General features: G+C 40.8%; 1 protein-coding gene across 2 annotated transcripts in view; it reads right to left on the bottom strand.

The window, feature by feature from the left end:
* Nucleotides 1–24,363, bottom strand: part of PPP2R3C (protein phosphatase 2 regulatory subunit B''gamma) — a 79,759-nt gene that overhangs the window by 38,602 nt on the left and 16,794 nt on the right. For both annotated transcript variants that reach the window (XM_030214195.1, XM_030214196.1), the window contains exons 4-7: nucleotides 19,263–19,375; nucleotides 9,908–10,005; nucleotides 4,580–4,650; nucleotides 1,071–1,203 (exon numbers count right to left, since the gene is read on the bottom strand). In XM_030214195.1, coding sequence (XP_030070055.1) covers nucleotides 1,071–1,203; nucleotides 4,580–4,650; nucleotides 9,908–10,005; nucleotides 19,263–19,375 — 415 coding nt within the window. The remainder of the gene's footprint in view (nucleotides 1–1,070; nucleotides 1,204–4,579; nucleotides 4,651–9,907; nucleotides 10,006–19,262; nucleotides 19,376–24,363) is intronic.

Below are 24,363 nucleotides of genomic sequence, written 5' to 3'. Positions count from 1 at the left end.
TTTATCTTTAATCATTTACTATAGTTATATTTAATCACATCTGGATTTTAGATCTATTGCTTACCCCTCCTTATCTGTCTGATCTACTCCTTCTTATACCCTTCACGGGCTCTTTGACTTCAAGTCTAATTCTAGAGGGCAAGGGGACAGTCAGAGCATTACTCTAGGATGAACACTCTCCATTCCCTTATCTGGCTCAATGTTCTGGAACTTCTTACCTTTTGATGTCAGCACTGAAACTCAGACAAATTTAAACTGGGTCTCAAGGTCTATTTTTTTTTTTTTTTTTGTCTAGGTCTTTGGGACCTGGAGTTGGCCATGTGGGCTTAGCCTGGCACTGGATGCTGGAGTTGGCATTTTTCTCATTTCCATCTTCCACCCCCCACCCCTTTATGTTTATTCTTTGTTTTGTGGTCTTACTTTGTTGTACTATATATATATATATATGTGTGTGTGTGTATATACACACACACACACACCACTTTGTTATTTACCTTAAGATGAGGTTTAGCATGGTTTAAACAAACTAAACTAGATCTAGTTTAATCTGAACTCAGCAGGCTTGTATTTCAGTTTTAGGAATAAAAATCAGGGCTATGCATTGTGGAGAAAGTCGAAAGACAAACAATATGAATCAAAACATGCTAGTAAACACACAGAGTACCCTAGTTAAATTCCTTGTATTTCATAAAGAATAAAGGGAGTAGAGGAGTAGCCTAGTGGTTAGTGCAGTGGACTTTGATCCTGGGGAACTGTGTTCGATTCCCACTGCAGCAACTTGTGACTCTGGGCAAGTCACTTAACCCTCTCATTGTCCCTGGTACAAAATAAGTACCTGAATATATGTAAACCGCTTTGAATGTAGTTGCAAAAACCTCAGAAAGGCGGTATATCAAGTCCCATTTCCCTTTCCCTAAAGAACTTACCTAGGTACCTGGGCAATAAGAGATGAACATCATTTAGGGAAGTTACAATCAGAGAAGCTTTTGGAAAGATTTTAATCTTCATGTAAGGAAACCAGAACATTACTACTACTACTACTACTATTTAGCAAAATCACAATACTTTACCTGTCCTGAGAGGATCCAGAAAGAAGAAGAACTTTCTAACAGCCGTGCAGACATAAAAGGAGTAAAAGGATTTTTCCAAACCATCCAGCTGTGGCAATGTGGGGATAAGTTCCAAAATATAATTCTCTAAATCCTGATAAAAGACCAGCAAAAGTACAAAATGTTTAGTGAAATCAGAAGACAAACATTTCTGTATGATCTAGCCTTCTGCTCCCAACTTTTATAAATGCCATTCAGCATCCCAGCCACATTTCTAAGCCAGTTTAGTAGCACATTTTAGTAACAGGGTTGGGCTGTCATTTGCAATGAAAGTAGTTAGCTGATAATAGTGCGCACTATGTACAAAGAGGACACACACTTTCCAATAATGCATGCATGCACTTTCGAGACAGAATGCATACTCTTTGCACATAGGAGGAAATTGTATAAATGGAACTGAAAAATAGGTGCCAAAAAAGTTCAGTGCATACCCTTTATAGAAGCGCTTGGCGCTGGTTTCCATGCCCACCTCTGGGCACCAGACTTATGTCTGCTGAAACCTGGTGTAAATCCTGGTGCCCGAGTTGGGTGCAGAGACCCATTATTCTACAACACTGCGGATAGATTTCTGGAATGCCCATGACTCATCCACCATGCCCCTCCCACAGCCACACCCTCTTTAGGGTTGTGCACTATGGGATTTAGGTGCCCAGGGTTATAGAGTAGCATATAGCCAGATTCACATGTAGCTTCTAATTGGTGCCAATTAACACCAATAATTGGTTGTTAGCACCCAATTACTGATGGTTAAAAGCTTATTAGCCAATTAAATTGTACACGCATCTTGGCAGCGCACCCAAATTTGGGCACCACGTAGTGCACACTCTAAGAAGAGTCCACATTGTAGTGAACTCCTTCAAAAGGCAGTAAATAAATCCTAATAAACATTCATTCTGGAATGAAAAAATAACACAAACATTTTCAGGCTGCCCATCCCTATCAATGGGCTAGAATTACATGAAACAAATGATGTCACCTCACAGGGGCTGGGATGGGCAAAGCGGATCAGATCAGTCTATGCCAGTGTGTTTTATAGCAGCACGGACATAATTCACACCAGTTGCATCATCAGACAGGAACAAATGGTCATAACGCACAATGCAGGGTTTTGTTAGTATTTCTTCCCCAGCTGTGGCCTTTTAGCTGGCTGGTACTGCTATAGTTAGGCAGTGTCCAAAAATCCCTCCCAGGATTGTAAATTAATTACTCCTGAAGGAATTCTAAGCAACTACACAATGCAGAGTTTGTGCAAAATTCCCCAACTCCGCACAGAATTCTACCTTTCCCATGCAGAATTCTGTGCATCCTGCTGCTGTAGGTGCAGCACAGCAAAGATGCTCGATTTCTGGCTAACTCCCCACCTCCCTGCTGCGCGTGAGGAGGTGGTACACAGCCACACATTGGGCTGCTTCTGCCTTGGTTCTCAGCTCCACCTTGGTCCCCAGCTCCTTTAAGCTGCGCAATTGTAGAGAGGCCCAAATGGCATAAAGGAACAGTCTGGCCCAGAGCAGCAAAGGAGAAGAAAGCAGTCTGACATGTGGCTGTGCAGCTTCTCCTCTTTCCACACTGGAGTGTTATGTGCAGGGCGGGGGCCTGGAAAAAATGTAGATGGAGTGCATGTATGTGTGGAGGGTTAGAGCTGATAAAAGGTGGACAAGGTGAGTGTGTGCCAAGGGAAGAGGATGGAGGGCTGCACAAAGGTGGATGAGGTGGGGGCTGAAGCAAGATGGATGGGGTGGTGTGTGCCATGGGGGGGGGGGGGAAGAGGGTCAGAGTAAGGTGGATGGCGTGATCTGTGCCATTGGGGGGGGGGGCTGGAGAAAGATGGATGGTAGGTGTGTGTCTTGGATTGGGGAGGCTGGAAAAAGGTGGATAGCAGTGGATAGCATGTGTGTGTCATGGGAAGGGGCTGGAGAAAGATGGCTAGTGTGTGTATCTCATGGGGGGACTGGAGAAAGGTGGATGGGGGAATATGCGTGCCAATGTGGGGAGGCTGGCAAAAGGTGAATGGAGTGCAAGTACTGTGGGGATTGGGGCACAGAAGAGTAAAAGTGTGGGTTTCTCTGGGAGAGGGGAAGAGTCCTTGGAGATGGACAGAATAGGGGTCTGACTGGGAGTCAGGGGGAGAGCACAGAGAAGGCAATGAAGCTGAGGGATAGAGAGAGAACTCTAGAAGGCAGAGTATTGCCAGAGGGTAGAAAACAGGTGAACAGAAAGAGGGCAGAAGACGGGGAGAAAAATTGGAGGTATTCACCCTGGAGAAGGGGTAGAGAAAACCAGGGACTAAACATGCTAGGGGAAGGGATACAAGCTAATAGAGAAGATGTAGCCTGAGGAGGGGAAACTGCTGTGGTGGTGGGGGGGGGGGGGGGGGTATTTCATGCCTGGGGGAGAAGCTGGCACTTATCAGGAAATTCTGCACAAGAATATTACATATAAAGTCTGCAGAATTTTCAATTTGTTTTGCACAGAATATTCCCTGGAGTAAAACAATGTCTCCACAGTACTCCCAAGGCTCATCAGGCACAAAGGTCGAGATTCAAGCCTGCCAAGTAAAACCAGAATCACCTGTCCAATTACCTGATTTTCAAGCCTATCCTAGTCTGTTATTTTTTTTGAGGATTGTGATTTTCTGCTATCATTTTATAAAAATTGGTCATTTTGGGGTAGTAGTCAGAAAAATATACAGGAAAAAAAATCATAAGAAGCTTCATTGGTTACCCATTAAAATTTCAAGTATTGTTCAAAGTATTAGTTTTTATTGATCAACGGGTTAATTCTATAGTAACAAAATATTTTTTGAATGCCTTGTCTATATACCAATCAAAGTGAGCATTACGCTCAGAATCTGCCTGGCAATTGTATGTTCCTATTAGTCATTTGGCTGACACACAATCAAGCTTTTTCTGTTGCAGCTTATGGAACCACTTGTCAGGACATTTAAGACTTTGTTCCAATAGACAACAAATTTAAGAAATTGATGATTGATCTCAGAGTTATAATAAGCTGTTCTCTTGGGGATTGTAGTATGATGTAAGATATTTGCATAAATATATTGTGTTTTGTTTTTAATGATTTTACAGTATGTTTTACTGTAACTCACTTTGGATCAATGCGGGATATAAATATGAAAATAAAATACAAATATAATCTTACTATAAAACATGGGGTGTGTAATTTAGCCAGTAAAACAGACTGACTGAAAATTGCTCTCCTCAAATTTAGTTAAATACATATAGGGTCAATAGCCTGCACAGGCACTCATGTGGTGAGGCAAACAGTAGGTAGGAAATTTTCAGATACAGTACTGTATATGTATACTATTTTGCCTCAAGTCAGCTACCGGTACAAATAGTGTAACTTATGAAAATATTTCATCCAGGTACTTTCTAATTTTGAAAGAGAAACAACTTGGATAATTTTCCTCAACTGATAGTATAAACCTTGATAGAAAAGTGAGCAGTACGCACCGATTCCCTGAGGTAGCCCTGGCCTGCCACATCATACAAACTGAGACCTATTCTTGTCTGGTGAAGCCACACTGTAAAACAAGAAAACAGGCTGAGGTAAAATTACAGGCCTTGAATCACAGGTCATAAATCATGTTATGGATTAATGCACACAGATAATGAATTGTGTTAACTGTGTGTATTCTCACATTAAACACCTAATGAGAAAATTCATATTAGGGGTGGGGAAAGAGTGGGAAGTGCACCTTGCCATTAATGTAATTTCCATGGATTTACTGATGTGACAGGTAATGTGGAACAGATAACTACACACCATTCAGGCATCTAAGGACCCTTGACAAAAGAAATCATATGATGTGACACCTGCCAATGAGCTTTCTTAGGAGAGCCCCAATACTCTAAAATTAACTCACAGAGCAGCTATGCCTAACGCAAGAAAGCAGGTGAAAGCCTGGCTCTTCTCTCATGCCTTTAGTGGCTGTGGCAACTGATCTGCCAGTCACTCACACAGCATCAGGACTAGTTTGCTATACAACTTCTAGACCACCTGCACATACCTTATTCAACTGTACATATAAATTTTACCCTTAAACGTTTAATTTATCTTAATGCCTTTGTCTTGCCCATCTTATTTGTCCCAAGTACACATGTCCTCACTGCTGTCTATTAAGATGTTTCATTTTTATTGCACTGACATTTTGATTATCATTTTTTACTCTTTCATTTTAATGTCTATGTTACTGACACTATGGGGCTCATTTTCAAAGAACTTAGACTTACAAAGTTCTATAGGTTACTATCAGGGTCATTTTCAAAAGAGATAGACATCCAAAAAGTGACATAAGTCAGCATTTGCACGTTTATCTCACAGAAACGTCCAAATCAGTATTATCGAAACCTCATTTTGGACGTCTATTCTGAAGTATGTCCAAATCTCAAGGGGGCATGCCAGGGGCATGTTCAAGGCGGGACTTGGGTGTTCCTAAGACTTGGACGTCTTTCAGCCATAATGGAACAAAACAAAAATGTCCAAGACTAAAACGTTTTGAGCTAGACCTGTTTTTTTTAATAGTGAATAGCTGCAGTGGGAATTGAACCCACTTCCCCAGGATCAAAGTCTGCTGCACTAACCACTAGGCTACTCCTCTACTCCACATAAGAGGTGCCCCAAATGACCAGATGACCACTGGAGGGACTAGGCGATTACCTTCCCTTACTCTCCCAAATCACAAAACATTTTTCTAAACAGCATTTTCAAAAGGAAAAGAAACATTTCCTGTTCTGATTTTGGACATTTTACAAAAAATTCAGACTTAGATGTCATATCCAAAAATGCCCTTGTGCGTTTGACTTGCCCAAAGTCACAAGGAGCAGTAGTAGGACTTGAACTCATGTTGCCAGGATCAAAGCCCGCTGCACTAACCATTAAGCCACTCCTCCTCTGTTCTGGACTGCTTTTGTTCGAAAATGGACCAAAAAAAAAAAAAGTCCAAATCACAAGACGTCCATAGCATTTTCGAACACAAAAGATAGACGTCCATCTTTTTCCAAAATGACCTTCTTTCCTGTTCAGAAATTGGATGTCTTTCGAAAATGCCCCTCTATGTAACTTTATAAGTCTAAGTGCTGTGAAAATATGACTCCACATCATAACTAGGGCTGTACCAAATATTCATATTCAATTTGGATTCGGCCCCAAATAATGCCACAAATATAGAATTTGCTTTCGGCCAAATAGTTATTTAAATCTGACTATAATCTAGGGCTCTACTGTGCTAATCCCTACTGAAATAAACACGTGATCTCTGATTTCAAGTTGATTCTTTTATTATTTTTTCATTATTCATATTCAGCTGAATAAAATATGCTATTTGGTACAGCTCTACATATTATTGCTCTAATTATAATTTAATTTGCCTATTCCCAAATTTATTTTCAAATTTGTTTATTGGTTTTCCCAAAACTTATTACATCATGCAAATTGGCCCCAAGACACACATTATATTATGGCTTCTGTAATCTACAATCTTAATTCTTAATTCTGAATATGTTACTTTTCAACACATATCTTCCACAGTACAGGGCTCATGAAGTTTCACACTTCCTTGGGGCCCTGATGTGTTCTAAACCCACATAACTCCTAATAACCACTTTATATTAACTCCCCCCACCCCCCTCTCCTCTCCACATCCTACCCCTCCCCCCCCCCCCAGTTTAATGTCTGGTTTATCTCTTGTAGTGTAATGACCACTCATCTGATCACATGTTTAGGATACGTCCTCTACCCCGAGGGTATGGTCTGCTAAAATGGGATCCATATGCGATCGAAATCCGTTTCTGTGAATCTCTGATCTTGCTTGTAGTCTGCCATTCTCTTTTCAAATCTCATATAGTCCATCATAGAGCCACGCCACTGCTGCAAGGCGGGTGCTTTATTTGCAATCCACTCTTTGAGAATTAACTTTTTTGCTGTCATTATGGCTCTGTGGGTAAAGCTCTTAAATCCTGCTGGGGTTGGGCGAACTAACATTGTTTGACCAAACAACATCAGAGGCCGTTTCTTCCATGTTGTATTCCCAAATTTATATCACTGTTTTAAATGTGTATTATGCTGATGTGTGGTCATTTTACTATTGTTATGCTGTTACTATAATCTAAAGTGCTTATGTCAAGCTACACCTTTTGTGCACCAATTTGAATGAATTGCTTCACAAAGGTAATTTAATAAATCTTAATAAAAAAACCCCAAACAAACCACACCTCCAGATGTGAAGCTAACTGCATTCTGCATTAGTGACTGTGTTAGCATGAAGTAGCAACCAATCATCCAAATTAGCAGCATTGGCTGCCTTCCTCAAAGTAACAAGAATGTCATTAACAGTTACTGAGGAGTTTTACAGCTACCACTGGTTAACATTTGCTGTTAACACATTATTAACTTCACAATGAAAATATAATGGCATAACAAAGTTTAACTGTCATGCATAATCCTTTTAATAAAGAAAGCCTGAACAAAAACAGAAGAATACATTTTCTTTTTATAAATTTTTATTCCAACAAGTATATTTAAACACAACAGATGATTCCAACATAATTCAGATATAAGAACTCTATTTGTTCAGACTGTTTCTAACAAGCTTGGAGAAACCCAAACAGTAGTTTGATCTCTTCTGAATAATTCACTAGAACCCTTAATACCTGAAAATTATAGACCAATGTCTAACTTAACTTTTATTTCTAAGCTGGTAGAAAAAAAAGTTTTAGAACTAAAAGATTTTGTGAAGAAGAAAAAAATCTGTTACATCCCTGCCAATTGGAGTTTTGAGAAACATAATACAGAGACAACCCTTGCCAGCAATATCCATGAACAACCAAACAAGGGTCAAGTGGCACTTATTGTTTCGTTAGATTTATCAGCAGCATTTGACCTTGTTAATCATTAGCTCCTTCTCAGTCATTTAAGAGATATAGAACTTAAGAGGCACGGTTTATCAGTGGTTCTGTACATTTTTGATGGAAAAGATCCTCCTATGTGTTACATTTGTCCAATTCTTCCAAATCTTATGAATTACTCTATGGAGTCCTACAAGGTTCTTTATTATCTCCAATTCTTTTCAATTTATTTCTAAGTCCATTGGCTCTGGTTATTCAACAACTAGGTATTTTGACTTTTTTTTTGCCAGTGACATTCAGTTAATCATCTGTGTAGACCCTAAACAGCCAGACCTTTCTGTTTTCAATAACTGTCTTAATAAGATTGCTTCATGGTTAGAAGACCATCGTCTGAAACTGAATCCCTTAAAATCTAAGGCTATGTAGATAACTATCAACTCATCTGTTGCCACACAATTATTAGGACATATATTGCTTCTTAGTTCATCTTTGGTGATTCAGTTGTTTTGGGGCATTATGGGCCTTATACTATAAAGGTTGTACTCCTAAATTGCAAGTATAATCTATGCTCCAAAATAGATTAAGCTCGTAATTTAGGAGCATAAATTTAGGACCACAAATTATGCCCATAAATTTAGAAGCCTAACCTTTATAGAATAAGGCCCTATGCCTTTAGAGCAATCAAGCTATATATAAGCCCATCTATACATAAAACTTGTCCATGTGTTAGTGATGAGCAGAACAATAGTATTAAAGAGACTGAAATCAATTCAGAATTTAGCAATTAAGATTATTGTAGAAGTCAAACATTGCGATAGGATTATACCTCTCAAGGGAAGCACACTGGTTACCATGCTTATAGCACATGAAATACATTATCACGGCAATAGTGATTGAGCCCTTACCACCTACAAAATAGGTGGCGGTTAAGGGCACACATGCTAACTTTTGTTGATAGATGCATGCTAATGGAAACATTAGGGCACAGCCATGAATTCGGAAAATGGAAAATCGGCCATTTTCCAGCTGCAGTAAAAACAGCTTTTGCGTGCAGATATAACCCATGTAAGGGTGCGCTAAGGCAGTGTTTCCCAAGTTGGTCCTGGAGTACCCTCTTGACAGTCAGGTTTTCAGGATATCTATAGTGAATATGCATGACAAATTTGCATACACTGCATTCATTATATGCAAATCTCTTTCATACATATTCATATATATTATGTGTCTAATAGTGTACAAAGGAAAACTAAAGGGGTGCTTATAGCACTGATCTATTTTCCTGGTCTACTCGAAAGAGATAAAGAGGGCAGATATAGTTTTTTGGTAGTGACCTTGGGCCCCATGGTTTATACATTGGTGAATGTTCTAAAATCTAAAAAGAATAAATCGATTAAAAAGATATAAAACCAGACACGTATATGTTTCGATATGCTTGCTTCAGGAGTTACATGCAATGATGGTAGTGTCTACAAAACAAGAAAACGTACACATTACAATAATGAAAGACATGCAGTAATCACTAATAATTATTTATATATGTGAATATGAATACTAAAGAGTGACTTTTTTTTCCAGAATATGTTTCTGAATCTCATTTTCATAAATATATGTTTGATTTATGAATGAGCATACAACTTTCACTATTTTTATGTAACATGTTTATAAGTGAATATGCAAGTCTGTCATTATTTAAATGTAATGTGTATTCTTGTTTTGTAGACACTACAGTCATTGTATATAACCCTTGAAGCAGGCGTGTGCTGAAACCTGGCCCTGTCACCTTTTATGTCTTTTTAATCAATTATTCAGTTTGGACCTTGGGACTTTCTTTGACTGATCATATCTGTGTAAATCCTTGCCTCTCTGTTTGAGCTGGAAATACAATGACAGAAATATAGACTTGGAAAGAAAGCCCAGTGAAAAAGTCAAACCCACCTTTCCTCATCACATAATTGAAGAACTGCATAATGGATATCCTCCCATAAGTGTCATTGTGAAGAAGTTTGGCAAAGACTTTGGCTGTGAAGAACTGTCTGCAAAATAAAGAAGGGTGAATCAGACAAACGTAAATGCTTGACATTCACAGCTTAACATTCAGCAGTACACAGAAACATAGAAGAATTATGACAGAAGATATTTTGCCCAGTTTCATTCTTGGTAATTACTATATACCTCAGTTGATCTCTGGCTTTCCCCTCACTTCTTTTCAACTAGGGATCTCTAGTTACAGTTTTTGTTTCCAACATTTCCTATGCACTCTTTACCTTTCCATAAAAGTAAATATTTTCTGATGTTCCTCCTAAGTCTGCTGCCTGGGAACCTCTTGTTCTACAGCATTATTTTCTCTGAAAATGGTCTGCTTCTTGTACATTATTTACAACCTTTGAGGCTGTAAATAATCAGTGAGCCTTAGAATTCCAATGGCTTTGGTCACTACCTCATCACCTTGGGATTACTGGACATGATCACCCAAGGTTTCTCGCCCTGTAAATCCGAATCAGTATCTCATCCCTTATTGTGTTAAATGCCCCTCAAATTTTACCCCAAATCCATACTTTGCACTGAATCTTAACTTCCAATCACTTGAGCACTCCTAAATTGCTTCTCATTGTATTCATACCCTCAAGATGACCATTCAATTGCAGAGATTTGTGTTATCTGCAAAAAAATGAAAGTTTTCCTTCAAACTCTATTCACATTGAATATATCCAGCTTCAAAACTGAACTGAAAGCTTCACATAAGAGTGGGAAAAAATGGAGAAATTAGATTTTACCTGCTAATTTTCTTTCCTTTAGTCTCACCAGACCAATCCAAAACCTGTAGGTTGTATAAATCAACCAGCACATGGAGACTGAGGAATAAGATAGTTCTGTGTGAACCTCCCCTTAAGGTACCATGCAGCCTCAGATACTCAGTATCTTCTTGACTGATAAAGCCAAGGGTCATGTGATATCACATCAGCAGCTATTGGAGCGTGCTAAATTAGAGCTTTACCAAGTAGAAGCTAGGGCCTAATCATGACCCAAACTTCTAGAAGGGAATTAGAAAACATGCCAAAGACAGCTGTATGATGAAACTGCAGTGCTCACCTACATGTGAGATGTAGAGGCTTGCTGTACTATAAACCTCTACTCAAGGTACTGCAGCGTCCACAAAACTAGCCAAAGCCATGAGGCTAAACTCTTGTGCCCTTGAAAGCCATGAGAAATGAAAAAGGAATTAACAGTGGAGCAGGTGAATGACAGCCGCTCAGAAGAATAAGCAACAACAGAACTATGTGAATGCAGGTGCCGCATAAGGTACTTCGAAAACAGACCACAACATGAACCTGTATTAATATGAAGCAAAAAGAACTCATAGAAAAGAAAAGGAAAGGAAAGGACTTATACCTGAAAGCTCTTATCTAAAGATTTCTGTCTCTGTGCCTTTGGAAGAATGCTCACAAAGGCAAAGTGAACTCAATCTCTAAAAGATATCCAAATAGAGCTTAAAGGGTGCTATTAAAGAGGGGCTGAGAACCTGGGAATAGCAAGCCAACTTTCATCTAGAAGATAGGACAGACAGCGAGAGATCCCCCAGGACCTCAGAACACCAAGAAACCATCAGAAGAAACAAGATAAATGTTCTGTAACGAGGTGTGCATTGGAAACAAAGGCACCTCTGAAAATCAAAGATGTAAACTCACACTGAATTTCATCTGAGAAAGTGTGCATAGAAGCTGAATTCCAAACTGCAGTTTCTCAAAGGTTAAACCCTTAGGTGTTAATCATGATCACGCACAAGCCAGTGTTAAACCTGTGACTTTCAGGTTGTGAGGTACTCACTCCAAAAGGAGATACTTTGTCTTTTATTATCTATTCATTTATTTTGAAATGTAACGGCTCCTAAAGCTTCCACACATCCTGATTGTCAGTGTTCAAAGAATAGCCTAAAAGTCTGACCAAGTTACCTTGGGTTACCATATTTGCAGAGACAAAAAAAAAAATGTTCTTCTTTTGCTAAAGAAATATTTAATTGTAGCAATGTGTAGATGGTTTTTAGTTAATGAATACACACCAGTGACTGACTTCCAGTATAGCAGTAGTCAATCTACTTTTCAAAAATTACCAAGGTGGAAATAGCGAGTGATGTGAAAAAAAAAAAAAAAAAAAGAAACCCAAACAGTGAGCAGCTCCATAGGGAAAAAGCCAGTCACTAAGCTATACATGTTCAGAACAGTCAATCACTAAGCGTGGCTGCATATTTTCAAAGCACTTAGACTTACAAAGTTAAGTCCAAGTGCTTTGAAAATGAGCCCCTTAGTGGGCTACTCATTGCTTTCATACACACATACAAGATGCATGTATGAAAGCCGTGGGTAGCTTTTTTTTTTCCCCTCCCCTAAAAGCTGCTGGCATGGGCTCACCCTCCACGCCTGGCCCATGGTGGGCTCTGTGCAGATAGTAAACATGAGACTGCGGCATGGGGAATGGGCTTAAGTGGGAGCTAACTTTCAGAAAGTTGTGGATTTTGTAATTCTCCTGTTCCACCCTTCTCTTTCAGCAGCAATCCTCATCCTCTTGGATTTTGCTTTGTTTAGTTTCAGCTGGGCTGGAGCAGGTTTCTGTTGGTCCCCATTATACATGGATATGATGATAAATACAGCATACACAGAAAAGCGATTACTGCCATTACAAAATTTGGAATTTTCCCGATTTGACAAGTGTTCTAAAGTCATAAGCCCCCAAGATAGTCTCCACTTTGGTTGCTCCAGACCTCCCGTAAAATTTCTGTCGTTAAAGGTGGGTGACACTTTCTGTGCATACCTCAGAATGCACATCTGAATCCTAAAACAGCTCATTTAAACACATTAGCATGCGATTCCAGTTGTCTGCTGCCGCGAACGGCAAAAAGCCCGCAAAACCCCTTTGTGCATCTCCTGCTGAATAACCTGCTCGCTAAACCGGCTGGAACTGGTCAAGAAAGCATGATGCCGGCCCAGTAAGTTTGATGCATCTCCCCTCAAGTCTGAGCCCAAGTGTACTTATCAGAAGAGTGGATATCCTTCAACAGCTCTGGCTGGCTTCTGAGATACGTGTGAATGTCTTTGCATGACATATGCTTGAAGTTGTGCTGTACGAACAAAATTCCTTTGACAAATTCAACCAGAAGGGAAACAGAAGAGATCAGCAATGCCTTTCTCTCTCTTTAGCAGCCCCATGTGTCTAGACTGACTAATAGGCTAGAGATGGTTTCTCTCATGTGGGTAGGTGTGTTGGTCATAGGCACATAAAAGAAAAAAAAAAGGACAGTTTCCTAAAAATTAATCTGGAGGACATACCTAAACTAAAGAAGTCCAAAAGGTGGACATGTCCTCTTAAAAGAGGACGTATGGTAACCCTAAGTCAACCTACATAACTGTGTTCTGAAAGATTGTGCACTGTAAGCTGAGGTTATTAACAGATACCATGGATATCTGAAAATTCTACAGCTCCACGCACTCACTCAGATGTGCCAACCACTGCATAATGCTGCTTCCTTCTGCACAGTTCAACAAAGCAAATAAAATATACCTTACTACAACTAAAGGAAGGAGGGATGTATGGGAGGTTTCAAACGTCTTACAATGATCCAATCTGCCACAAGAAATAGGAAAACAAACTGTTCCCATGCTTAAAAGAAGGCAGAGGCACACATTCACAGTGGCAGAGTACTGACATTGGGGAAAAGAAGAAAAATGCCATAAAATAAAATAGAACCAACTCACCACGCTGTCTTCTAAAGGAGGCTTCCATGGTTGTAGGGAGGGGGGTGGGAAATAGGGATCTCAGAGACCTCCGAGATGAATCTCTGCTCCACTTTTTAATTTTTTTCACCCCATGAAATTTTATTTTATAAATAGAAAAGAAAAACTCTATAATCAAACAGGGAATTTCAAACTTAATCAATATAATCCAAATACTCAAGGAAGTTTGAAAAATTAGTTTGTGGATGTCTCCCCTAAGTAAAAAAAAGATTCCTATAAAGAAATCCGTGATATCAAATTACACAAAAAGGAACCTCAAAGCTCCAGATAGTGGTTTTTGCAATACTATATGTATTTTCCCTATCGAATTAGGAGTAAGTTAATATCACTGGTCCCAATAAGGAGAAAAAGAGAAAAAAGAATCATACGCAAAAACTCACTTATGAATGAGAAAAATCGGACGATTTATTGGTTTGTTGTAAGGTGCCTCTCACTTTGTTAAAATATAGGAGGAAAAGAGTTTTTTTAAATCATCCGATTTTCTCACTCATAAGTGAGTTTTTGCGTATGATTCTTTTTTCTCCATATTGGGACCAATGATATTACCTTACTCCTAATTTGATAGTGGTTTTTGCCAATACTATATGTATTTTCCCTATCTGGAGCTTTGAGGTCCCTTTTTGTGTAATTTGATATCACGGATTTCTTTATAGGAATCTTTTTTATACTTAGGGGAGACATCCACAAACTAATTTTTCAAACTTCCTTGAGTATTTGGATAAACAGAAAAGAATAATGGAATTGTACAATGATAAAGAACATAAAAGGGTAATAAACAAAAAATGTAGGGGTCAGTTTACTAACCAGCTTATAATCGAAAGTGATCGCTGGCCATCTTCCGACATAAAAGATGGCCGGCGATTTCTTAAAAGCGGCGAAATCGGTATACTCGAAAGCAGCATTTTTGACAGCATCGCTGCTTTCCCGTTGCTTCGCCGGCGAAAGTTCAAGGGGGCGTGTCGGTAGATTAGTGAAGGCGGGACATGGGCAAGCATGGGCGTGGCTACCAGATGGCCGGCTTTCGCCGATAATGGGAAAAAAAAAGCGGCGTTAAGCAGTATTTCGCCGGCTTTACTTGGTCCTTTTATTTTCACGACCAAGCCTCAAAAAGGTGCCCCAACTGACCAGATGACCACTGGAAGGAATGGGGGATGACCTCCCCATACTCCCCCAGTGGTCACCAATCCCCTTCCAAATTAAAAAAATAAAACTAAAAACCTTTTTTGCCAGCCTCAAATGCCGTACCCACCTCCATGACAGCAGAATGTGTTGTATCCTCCGACAGCCTTTCCCTGGTTGCGATGTGGCTCTCGGGTGAGTGTGACACCTTTTCTGTTAGGTGCCCTGCAGAGTCACATCAGCAATGCATTGTGGTGGGTGTAGGGTACTGGGCTCTACTCCCATGGTGCTTTTCCCCTTTGCTAACTGTGTGCCCTGTTTTGTTTCCTGTTGTAGCCCATGCGGTAGTGGCCATTTTTGTAAGCCAGTTTTAGTTCCCTTTCCTGTGTTACCCACGTTAGAGAACGTAGTTCTTACCTTGAATGGTGCTGAAAGAGGGCATTGTACACCATTGTGTCAGCTCTGACCTACTACTAATCTTAGTACCAGGGGACTCTTTGCCAGTGGGGCACAACCTCTGATCTGCAGTTAACTGTGAGTAAACGTGCTTATTTCAAGAAAGGACTTTTTCAGAGAGATTAGTCTTCAGGTGTGAACTGGTGTGCCAGCAATAAGTCATAGAGACTGTATGCAGGTCCCTGGAGCAATTTTAGTGGGTGCAGTACATTTGTGGGTAGTGGGTTTGGGGGGGGGGGGGGGGTTGGGGGGCTCAGCTCCCAAAGTAAGGGAGCTATGCACGTGAGAGCTTTTCTGAAGTCCACCGCAGTGACCCCTAGGGTGGCTGGTTGGTGTCCTGGCATGTTAGGGGGGCCAGTGCACAAAAAATGCTGGCTCCTCCCACGGCCAAATGCCTTGAATTTGGTCGGGGTTTGAGATGGCCAACATAACTTTCCATTATCGCTGAAAAACAAACCCGGCCATCTCAAACCTGGCGAACTCCACGGCATTTGGCCGGGCTAAACCGTATTAATCGAAAAAAAAGATGGCCGGCCATCTTTTTCGATAATATGGTTCTGGCCAGCTGTAGCGCCGCCGCCAACATAGATCGCCGGCGATCTATTTGGCCGGCGACATTCGATTATGCCCCTCTAAGTCGCTAGCATGGCTTAGTAAATAGGAGCGTTAGTTTAAACAAAAACCAGAGCCAAACAAGACACCTCCAAATTCAACTGAACCTACGTATAAACTGGGTCAGGAGAAGCAGCCCAAGAGGGCATCCCCAATTCAACAAACAGCAAAAATACTGATTCAGAAAAAAAAAAAAAGCGGCCATGGTTCAGCTAGGGAGATCTGGATGACCTTCACTAGGTTCCTCTGAACTTGCAATGACTGGGAAGCTAGGGTCCATTGGGCACCTCTCAATGTAGGTGCGTAACATGTACTGTGGAAGCCATGTGACCTAACAACTTTTCATCTGCCGAGCTGTGTGACCTGCTGGCTGCTGAGAACTTAAGTGACAAGGGCGATGAACGCATCTGCCCTAGCTTGAGGCAGGAAGGCCTGAGTTTGCACTATATCCAGCAGGGTTCTAATGTACTCCACTTGTTAAATTGGTTGCAGGTGGGAGTTGGGAGTAGTTGATGAGAAACTCCAAGAGCTCCAGCACTCAAATAATACTCTGCATGGATACCTGAACACCTTCCCTCAATGTGCGATGTTGACCCTACCCAGGTAGGGTAAACATATGGACTCCTAGTCTGCGCAACAATGTCGTGACTATTGCTAGACACTTTGTGAATATCCTGGGAGACGATGAGAGGTTAAACAGCAGAACGCAGTACTGGTAGTGACATTGTCCCACCCGAAATCTGAGATACTTCCTGTGGCTCGGAAGAATTTGAATGCGAGCGCAGGCATCCTTAAAATCCAGAGACCATAGCCAATCGATCACCTAAATCATGGGAAGAGTGCTCAGGGAAATCATACTGAAATTCTCTTTCACAAGATATTTGTTCAGGGCCCTGATGCCCAGGATGGGAGGAAATCCCCCCCCCCCCCCCATCTTCTTTGCAAACGGAAGTACTGGAATTGAATCCCATCCCTTCTTGCCCTGGTGGAACATGTTCAATCACACAGGCCTTGATAAGGGCACAGAGCTGAGGTAAAAAGGTTTTAATGGGTAAGCTAGTTGTCTCCTTTGCCAATTCAGAGCGAATCCTCCAGTCAGAGGCTACAAAGGGCCACCTTTCCTGGAAAAAAAAAAGCCAGGTCTTCCGGATTGTTATTGCCGTGGCGGCTATACTCTCCAGGAGGCAAATGTTCGCTCCCTGCTACAACTGGGGAGCAGACTGGGTCTCCTGGATATGCTGTCGACATGAGCAGGAACGTTGGTACTAGGCCTGCTGAAGAGTATGGGATGAAGGGGTAAATGTACATCCATGAGAGTAGCAACTACTGCTTCTAAGCCCACCCAAAGACCTCCCAGAAGAGGACGACAACTGGAGGGGGCCAAAAGAGGAATTTTATGGTGTCTGTATGATTCTTAGGGGTCTGTTAGCATGGCTTAGTAAACAGGAGTGTTAATGTGATCAGTGACGTCTTCCACTTTGCCCCAAAAAGATAGTTTCCTCAGCAGGGAACATCAAGATCTGAGAAACAGAGCCAGGAAAGCCTGTGCATTTCCACACCCAGAGTGGAGAGTCTGCATGTGATGTCAAAAGCATCAAAGATGCCTCTGGAAAGATATTGTTTACAATCTTGCTGCTTCTTTTTCAATTTGCGAACTCAGTAGCCTTATCTACTGGGAGATAATCTACAAAGAGCGCAGTCTGCACCTCAAGCAGATAGTAGTATAGAGCTCATAGGTCTGAATGTGGTTGACAAGCATCGAGGCCTGATAAAGCTGCCTCCCAAAGGAGCCCAGGGTTCGGGCCACCTTGCCCGGAAAAGCAGGTTTTCTTTCTTTAAAAGTGCTCCAAAAGCCTTGCCATCCTCAAGTTGTTCCAATGATTTCTGTCTTTTAAATCTTCCTGCCACCCTTTGAGGTGCTTAATATGCCAGTCCATAGATTGTATCTTCTGCTATGCCTATATTGGCCTTCCAAACTCACTGATATAGGACTCTGCATCCTAGAGGTGGTCAGCAGAGGTATATGACATAGAACTCCATGTGCTCTTGAGGGCAGACTCAACCATCAAGGAATGGTGTGGCAACTGGACTTTTCCGGCTCCTATACAAAGTGTCTATTTTATGGATGTGCCACTTGGACAGAGGCACCTAGGTGGAGATTCATAGTTCAGAACAGTAAGCAACTTAACACTAGGCTCACCTTCTGTCTCCAATTTGAAAGGAATGGCCTCCATTTCCTGCACAAAGCCTTTGAAAGATATGACCTCAGGAAGAAACGTATGCCTTTCTTGTGGTGGGGAGGGGTCAGATGGTATATCATAGGACTCCTCTGCCAAGGAGTACTGTAAATCCCACTCAGACCCCTAGGAAAGGCTTGAAATCAGACTCTGCAAAGTCCTCATTATAGGAAGTACAAGTCTGCATTTGCCTGCCAGACTGACAGACATGTATCAAAGAGCATCCAAGTACAGGTCTGCCTTCAGACCCTGAAGAAATTTTCCCAGATGTTGAGGGCTTCACCGGATGGGTTCGCTGACCACGATGCTCGACATGGGACCAGTGTCTAGTACTTTTCCCTAGACTGGGCTTCCTTGAGCACTTCGGGCTGTGCCGTGGCAAGTGCAAGCACCCTCGATGCCTAAGCACATTGCACCTGTAGAAGCCCCCCAGCTCCTCCTTGAGCATGGCCCAGATCTCCTCATGAAGGGCAAGCATGAGTAAAGACTGGTGAGCCAGAGCAGATAAAGCCTGCAGATTTGTTGGTGCTGAAGAAGGGGCTGGGTCACAGACGGAGGGCACCATCACCAAGGAAGGATAGTGATCCTCTCAGCACTGATGCCTTTCAGAGACTGGCGATACCAATGCTCCTGGTACTGTGCATTGAGGATAAGCAATGTCGATGCTTCTTTGCATTGTATGGTAACAGTCCTCTTAAAAAACTTTAAAAAGATAAAATACAAAATTTCTGAAACCTTTAAAAATGTAATTGTTCTCAAATTAAATATCTGATTGATAATAATTTTATAATTATTAGTTTTAAGGTTGTACTTCCCCCTATTGTTGAGTTCTCTTTGGGCCTCTTTTACTAAACCATGCTAGCAATTCCTGCTTGGCAAGTGTGAAGCAGCCCAACGGCCTGCGTCACATTTGTCACACCAGGAATCACTAGCAGAGTTTAGTAAGAGACCCTTTATTTGTAATCTGCTTTGAATCCTTATTGAACGAATTTAACGGAATATAAAATTGAAATAGAATACAATAGAAAATGTGCTTAGCTAGTTGTGAACTGCAGTTACATGTTTGTGGGAGGTTCTTACTTGCACTTGGATCCAGCTTTATCACCAACTTTCAGGAAATGTTCATAGTTGATCATTGCCTCCTCTGCAGTCACAGGTGGGGTCTGATGTTTGTCCAGGAGGAACCATAAATTCTAGAAAGAGGCATTCAGAGGAGCCACCAAGTCAGAAAGAAGAGGTCCATTGAGGAACAATACTAAGCTATTCAATACATAAATAAAAAATATCACAAAGTTATTTCAAGTTTAAAAAAAAATATATCACAAAGTTGTCTCAGATTCCAATGAGGTGAAGTGGGAAGGTGGTCATCTATTCTGGAACAATGTCAACTGGCCTGTTACGCTGGATGCCCAGGAGAAATTTTCCCCGAAAAGATTTTTAAAAATAATTTTTAACATAAAAAGGTCCACTGCACCAAGCTTTCTGTCCCAAATAGTGGCCAATCCAGGTCACAAGTACCTAGCAGGATCTCTAGGATAAGAAGCATAAAATATATTGTACTGTTTCTCCCTGTTCCTGTCTCTCCTTGTATCCATTATCTCTTGTGTAAATGAGCTCTAGAATGATTGTCTTTCCTGGCACTCATTGTAGTTCCTTTCCAGCAATTATGTTTTAGATAGTAAAACAGCTAGCACTCGTAGTCAGATTAGTGCAGTATAGTAAGGCTTGAATTAATGAAATACTGAACTGTTGCAGCTGCACACAGATCTTATGGAGCACAGCACAGTTCTGTATTCTCTATCTTCACCTATTGGTCGACAGACATAACACCTGCAAATTCTAAAATAGTCTGGACACTAAGAAATATGGATATTCAACTATATTTAATAACATGGAACAATAGTGTATCATCCTCAAACGTCTCTTATAAAGTATTACATGCTTTACCCTCACTTATCACCCCTACCACTGCAATTTCCCCGCCCCTAGCTGTCTGTTCGTCTGTCCAATTTAGATTGTAAGATCTGTTGAGCAGGGACTGTCTTTTTCATGTTGATTTGTACAGCGCTGCGTAAGTCTAGTAGCGCTATAGAAATGTTTAATGGTAGTAGTAGTAGTATTCTAAGAGAGAAAATAATTCAAAAGAAATCCCAATGTTTCCACTTATGATCCCAGAGAAAAATGTCATAACTGGGATCTTCCCAAGGTTTTTACATTTTTAACCTTGCTCTCTTATCGTCTGGTACTCACAAATACACTGTACACAGTGCAGATAAAGAATAATGAACACAGCTAGAAGCTTGGAGAAACATCACTGAATGTTTTGGGTCTGCTACAATGGATTTCTAAGCCACCATTATTCAGATGGCAATTATTACAAAACGCAGCAGCAAAGGTTATTCTTTTGAAGTCCAAATATGATAAGGCTTTATTATTAAAAAGTCTGCATTAATTGTCTGTTATTACTCCAGCAGATTTAAAGTACTATGCTTTTCTTTTTAATTCTTATATGAGATGCCCTACATATATGGCTCCTTTGCAGAAAGGGACCCTTTTACAAAGCAGCAGCAAAAAGTAGCCTTAGCGCACCCTCACATGGGTCTCTCTCTCATGCTAAGGCCACTTTTTCCATGGCTGGAAAATGGCCAATTTTCATTTTTCCTATTTAATGGCCACACGCTAATTAGCACATGTGCACTTCCTGTCGCCTATTTTGTAGGCAGTGAGGGCTCACATGTTAATCCTGATCTAATCGGTTAGCACATAGTAATGTAAGTGCTCCGACTATATTCAACTGATTTGTTTGGAAAGAAATCAGTTTAATATAGGGCTACGCAAGCAGTATAGTGAGTCTACAAGGATATAGCTCACGAGAATAATTTCACAGCACAAGACTGTTACGCAAGATTTGTAATTGAAAAGAGCACATCATTGTGGAACAACAAAGGAGTGGACATTGTTGGATACAGTGAAACAGAGGATAGCAACAATATATCTAGTTATAATCACTGGTGGAACTGAAAGACTGAAGTTAAGAACGTGTACTGAGGAATTCAGACACAAAGGTCATATGTGATTTAACAAACCACTAGAATATAATCTATATATATAAAAGGCAACCCCAACGTTCTGAAGCCTCCACGGAAGTTGAGGCGCCTGAGATATCCGGTGTGCCCTGGAGTGTCTGCACCGCCCTCGCGTCAAAACGTCATGACGCGTCAAAACGTCATGACGTCGAGGGAGGAGCTATTGACACTCGAGGGCCGAAACGGCCCACAGCGAACAAGGCAAGTAGCTTCGAGGGACGGAGGGAGGGGGCCCCTTGCTAGCGCCCGTTTCATTCCGCTCAGAAACGGGCATTTTTTCCTAGTAGTGAAATAATGTACTAGATATAATTGCATCCCGATATGAGATTTACGGTCTTGAAGTTCTGTGAATATAAATGAAAATAAGTATGAGGCAGTGTAGTATGAATGGTGTGTGGTATGGGAAAGCAGGATATAGTAAAATTTATTTGTGATAAAAATTAATGTGATATATTTATATAAAAAAATAAACATAGGTTTTTGCATAAATTTTTATAGTGGTTACTTAATTGGAAGATATTGGATTATATTGGGTAACCCCTAAAAGTAATGTGAGCTCAGGTACTGGGGATTATGAATATTCATTGTGGATATCCTACAAAAACGACTGGCTGGGGGTGCCTCCAGGATCAGGTTTGGGAACCACTGTTCTGAACATTTACCTTAAGGGCAATTTTTCCTCACTATCCATCCACATTGTTGCAAAATTTGCAGGTAATTTTTACCTGCAAGTTTTTCATCAATTATCAAAATGAAAAGTACATGTGCATTTTCCCTTTGAAAACTGCCTAAGGAAAAGGCACTCAGGACACTTACACCTCTTCCTTCTATGGGTATTTCTTTCAAACACATCAACATGTAGCTTTGAACATGAAGTGCAGGCATAGCCTAATGATAAGAGCAGTGGGCTGAGATCCAAGCAAGGCTAGTTCAAATCCCACTGCTGTTCCTTGTGATCCTGGGCAAGTCACACTGCCTCAGGTACAAGCTTAGATTGTGAGCCCTCCATGTTACGTGGCAGTTTTCACAAAACTACAAGAGAAGCCAATTAAAGAGCCACGTGAAATAACTTTCCCCCCCTATTTCTGAGGTGGTGCCAGACACCATACTTGGCCCCTCCATGACTGGTGCAGACTCCACCTCCAAATGTGCAGGTAGCTGACACTTATGCCTGCCTCAGAACAGATTTGAATGCCAACAGGGAAATTTTAGAGTCTGTATTCCCACAGTAAAATGGAACACATACTTATAATTCTGTACCTCTCAAAACAAGCCCCCAAATCTATGCATTCTGAATATATACACAGATATTCCAGGCTGTTAAAAAGTGTTTTACTCTGAAACCAATTTATTCTGTTTGAATATTCTTCGATTTCAACTCTCTACGTATTTTGTTTCTCTCTCGTTATACCTTCCAGGAACACAAATTTGCAGCAATTATTGGTGCAGAACTCTATTATTAAGTTACTGTAAAATAAATTAAAATTTGATTTACGACACCTCTCTTTGTTAGAACACTGGCTTCCAATTTCCTCATATACCGTTAAAATTCTTCTTATTGCTTATAATCCTTCACTCTAAGCAACATGAATTTCTTTCCAGTTATCTAATTCTTTTTTTTTTTAACTTTAATTTTTTTTATTTTTCATTATAATAAATCTGCAACAATTTCGCAAAGAGCACATCCTGCTCATATTTGCCCACGCAGGGGCTCATAAATATGGAATTACTACATCTGGAACTAACTTATCCCCTATGTATACTGCTCCAAAACTCACATCAAAATAGTCCCATAAACAGTATCCACTTCCCAACTAAGCCGTGCTCCCCTAATATAACAACGTCCCCTTCCCCACCCCTCTAACCGTTTCCAGCCCCAACTCAACTTAAGAATGCCCCCTGGTTCTTTGGGACACTCTCTCTCCCCTTCTCCTCCCCCCCACCCTCCTCCTATAATACTCCACAATCCTAAACACGTCAATCGCTGGGGTAATCGAGCCCATCCACCCGTATGTCACAGTGTCCCCCTCCCTGTGGTATGCCGTTAGTCACTCCGTTTGAATTAACTGCCCCAATTTACATTTCCAGTCACCCAAAGTCGGGGGGGGGGGGGGATCAGCCCTCTTTCAATACTGCGCTATGAGGCACTTAGCTGCTGCCAACCCCAAGCGCAACCATTTCCTCTCCTCCCAAGAGTCCCTCTCATTATATAAACCTAAGAGGCACACCAAAGGGCTGTATACACACCAAAGACGATTCAATCAACTTTACTAGCGTTTTTATAACTGCGTGCCAAAAGGGCACCACCCTGGAGCATGCCCACCATTTGATCTAATTAACCATAAGTTACTCCTTGATTGATTGAGTGAGATTGGTATTTCAGGGACAACCATGAAATGGTTTACATCCTTCCTCAAAGATTGTTCGTTTAAAGTTGTTCAACAGCAATCTTGTTCTAAGAAATATAAATTATTATGTGGGGTACCACAGGGATCGGTTTGTCACCATTGCTGTTTAATTTATATGTTAGTCCCTTGGCACTACTTATAAACAATGGGCATTAGGCTCCTATTTGTATGCAGATGATTTTCTTCTTATTCACTATGTCCAGCCATCAAGTATAGATCTTATACTAATTCAAACTTGTCTTGATAAAGTGGCAGAATGGTTGGCAATACATCAGTTAGTATTAAATCCGGATAAGACAACAACATCGTGGATAGTAAGGGCATGGAACTATTCCATCAGTAGTGCCCACGTTATTTGGACAAAACATTCTTACAGTTAAATCATTCAGATATCTAGGGGTCATTACTGATTCTGCATTAACTTTTGAGGAACAAATATCTGATATGGTGAAAACGTCTTTTTTTCACTTAAGGAAGCCTCGTTCAATTAGAAATCTAATAAGTAAGGAATCTCTTAAAACACTGATATATGCGTATATCACCTCACGCCTAGATTACTGTAATGTTATTTATGCAGGGATTACTAAAGTTAATTTAAAAAGAATACAAAAGCGGCTCGTATGATTTGTAGGGCTCGGAGGGATGATAGAATAACACCTCTCTTATACCAACTTCATTGGCTTCCGA

Source organism: Microcaecilia unicolor, chromosome 9 (assembly GCF_901765095.1).
Source record: "Microcaecilia unicolor chromosome 9, aMicUni1.1, whole genome shotgun sequence".
NCBI classification, from domain to species: domain Eukaryota; kingdom Metazoa; phylum Chordata; class Amphibia; order Gymnophiona; family Siphonopidae; genus Microcaecilia; species Microcaecilia unicolor.
This window is presented reverse-complemented; position numbering and strand designations above follow the sequence as displayed.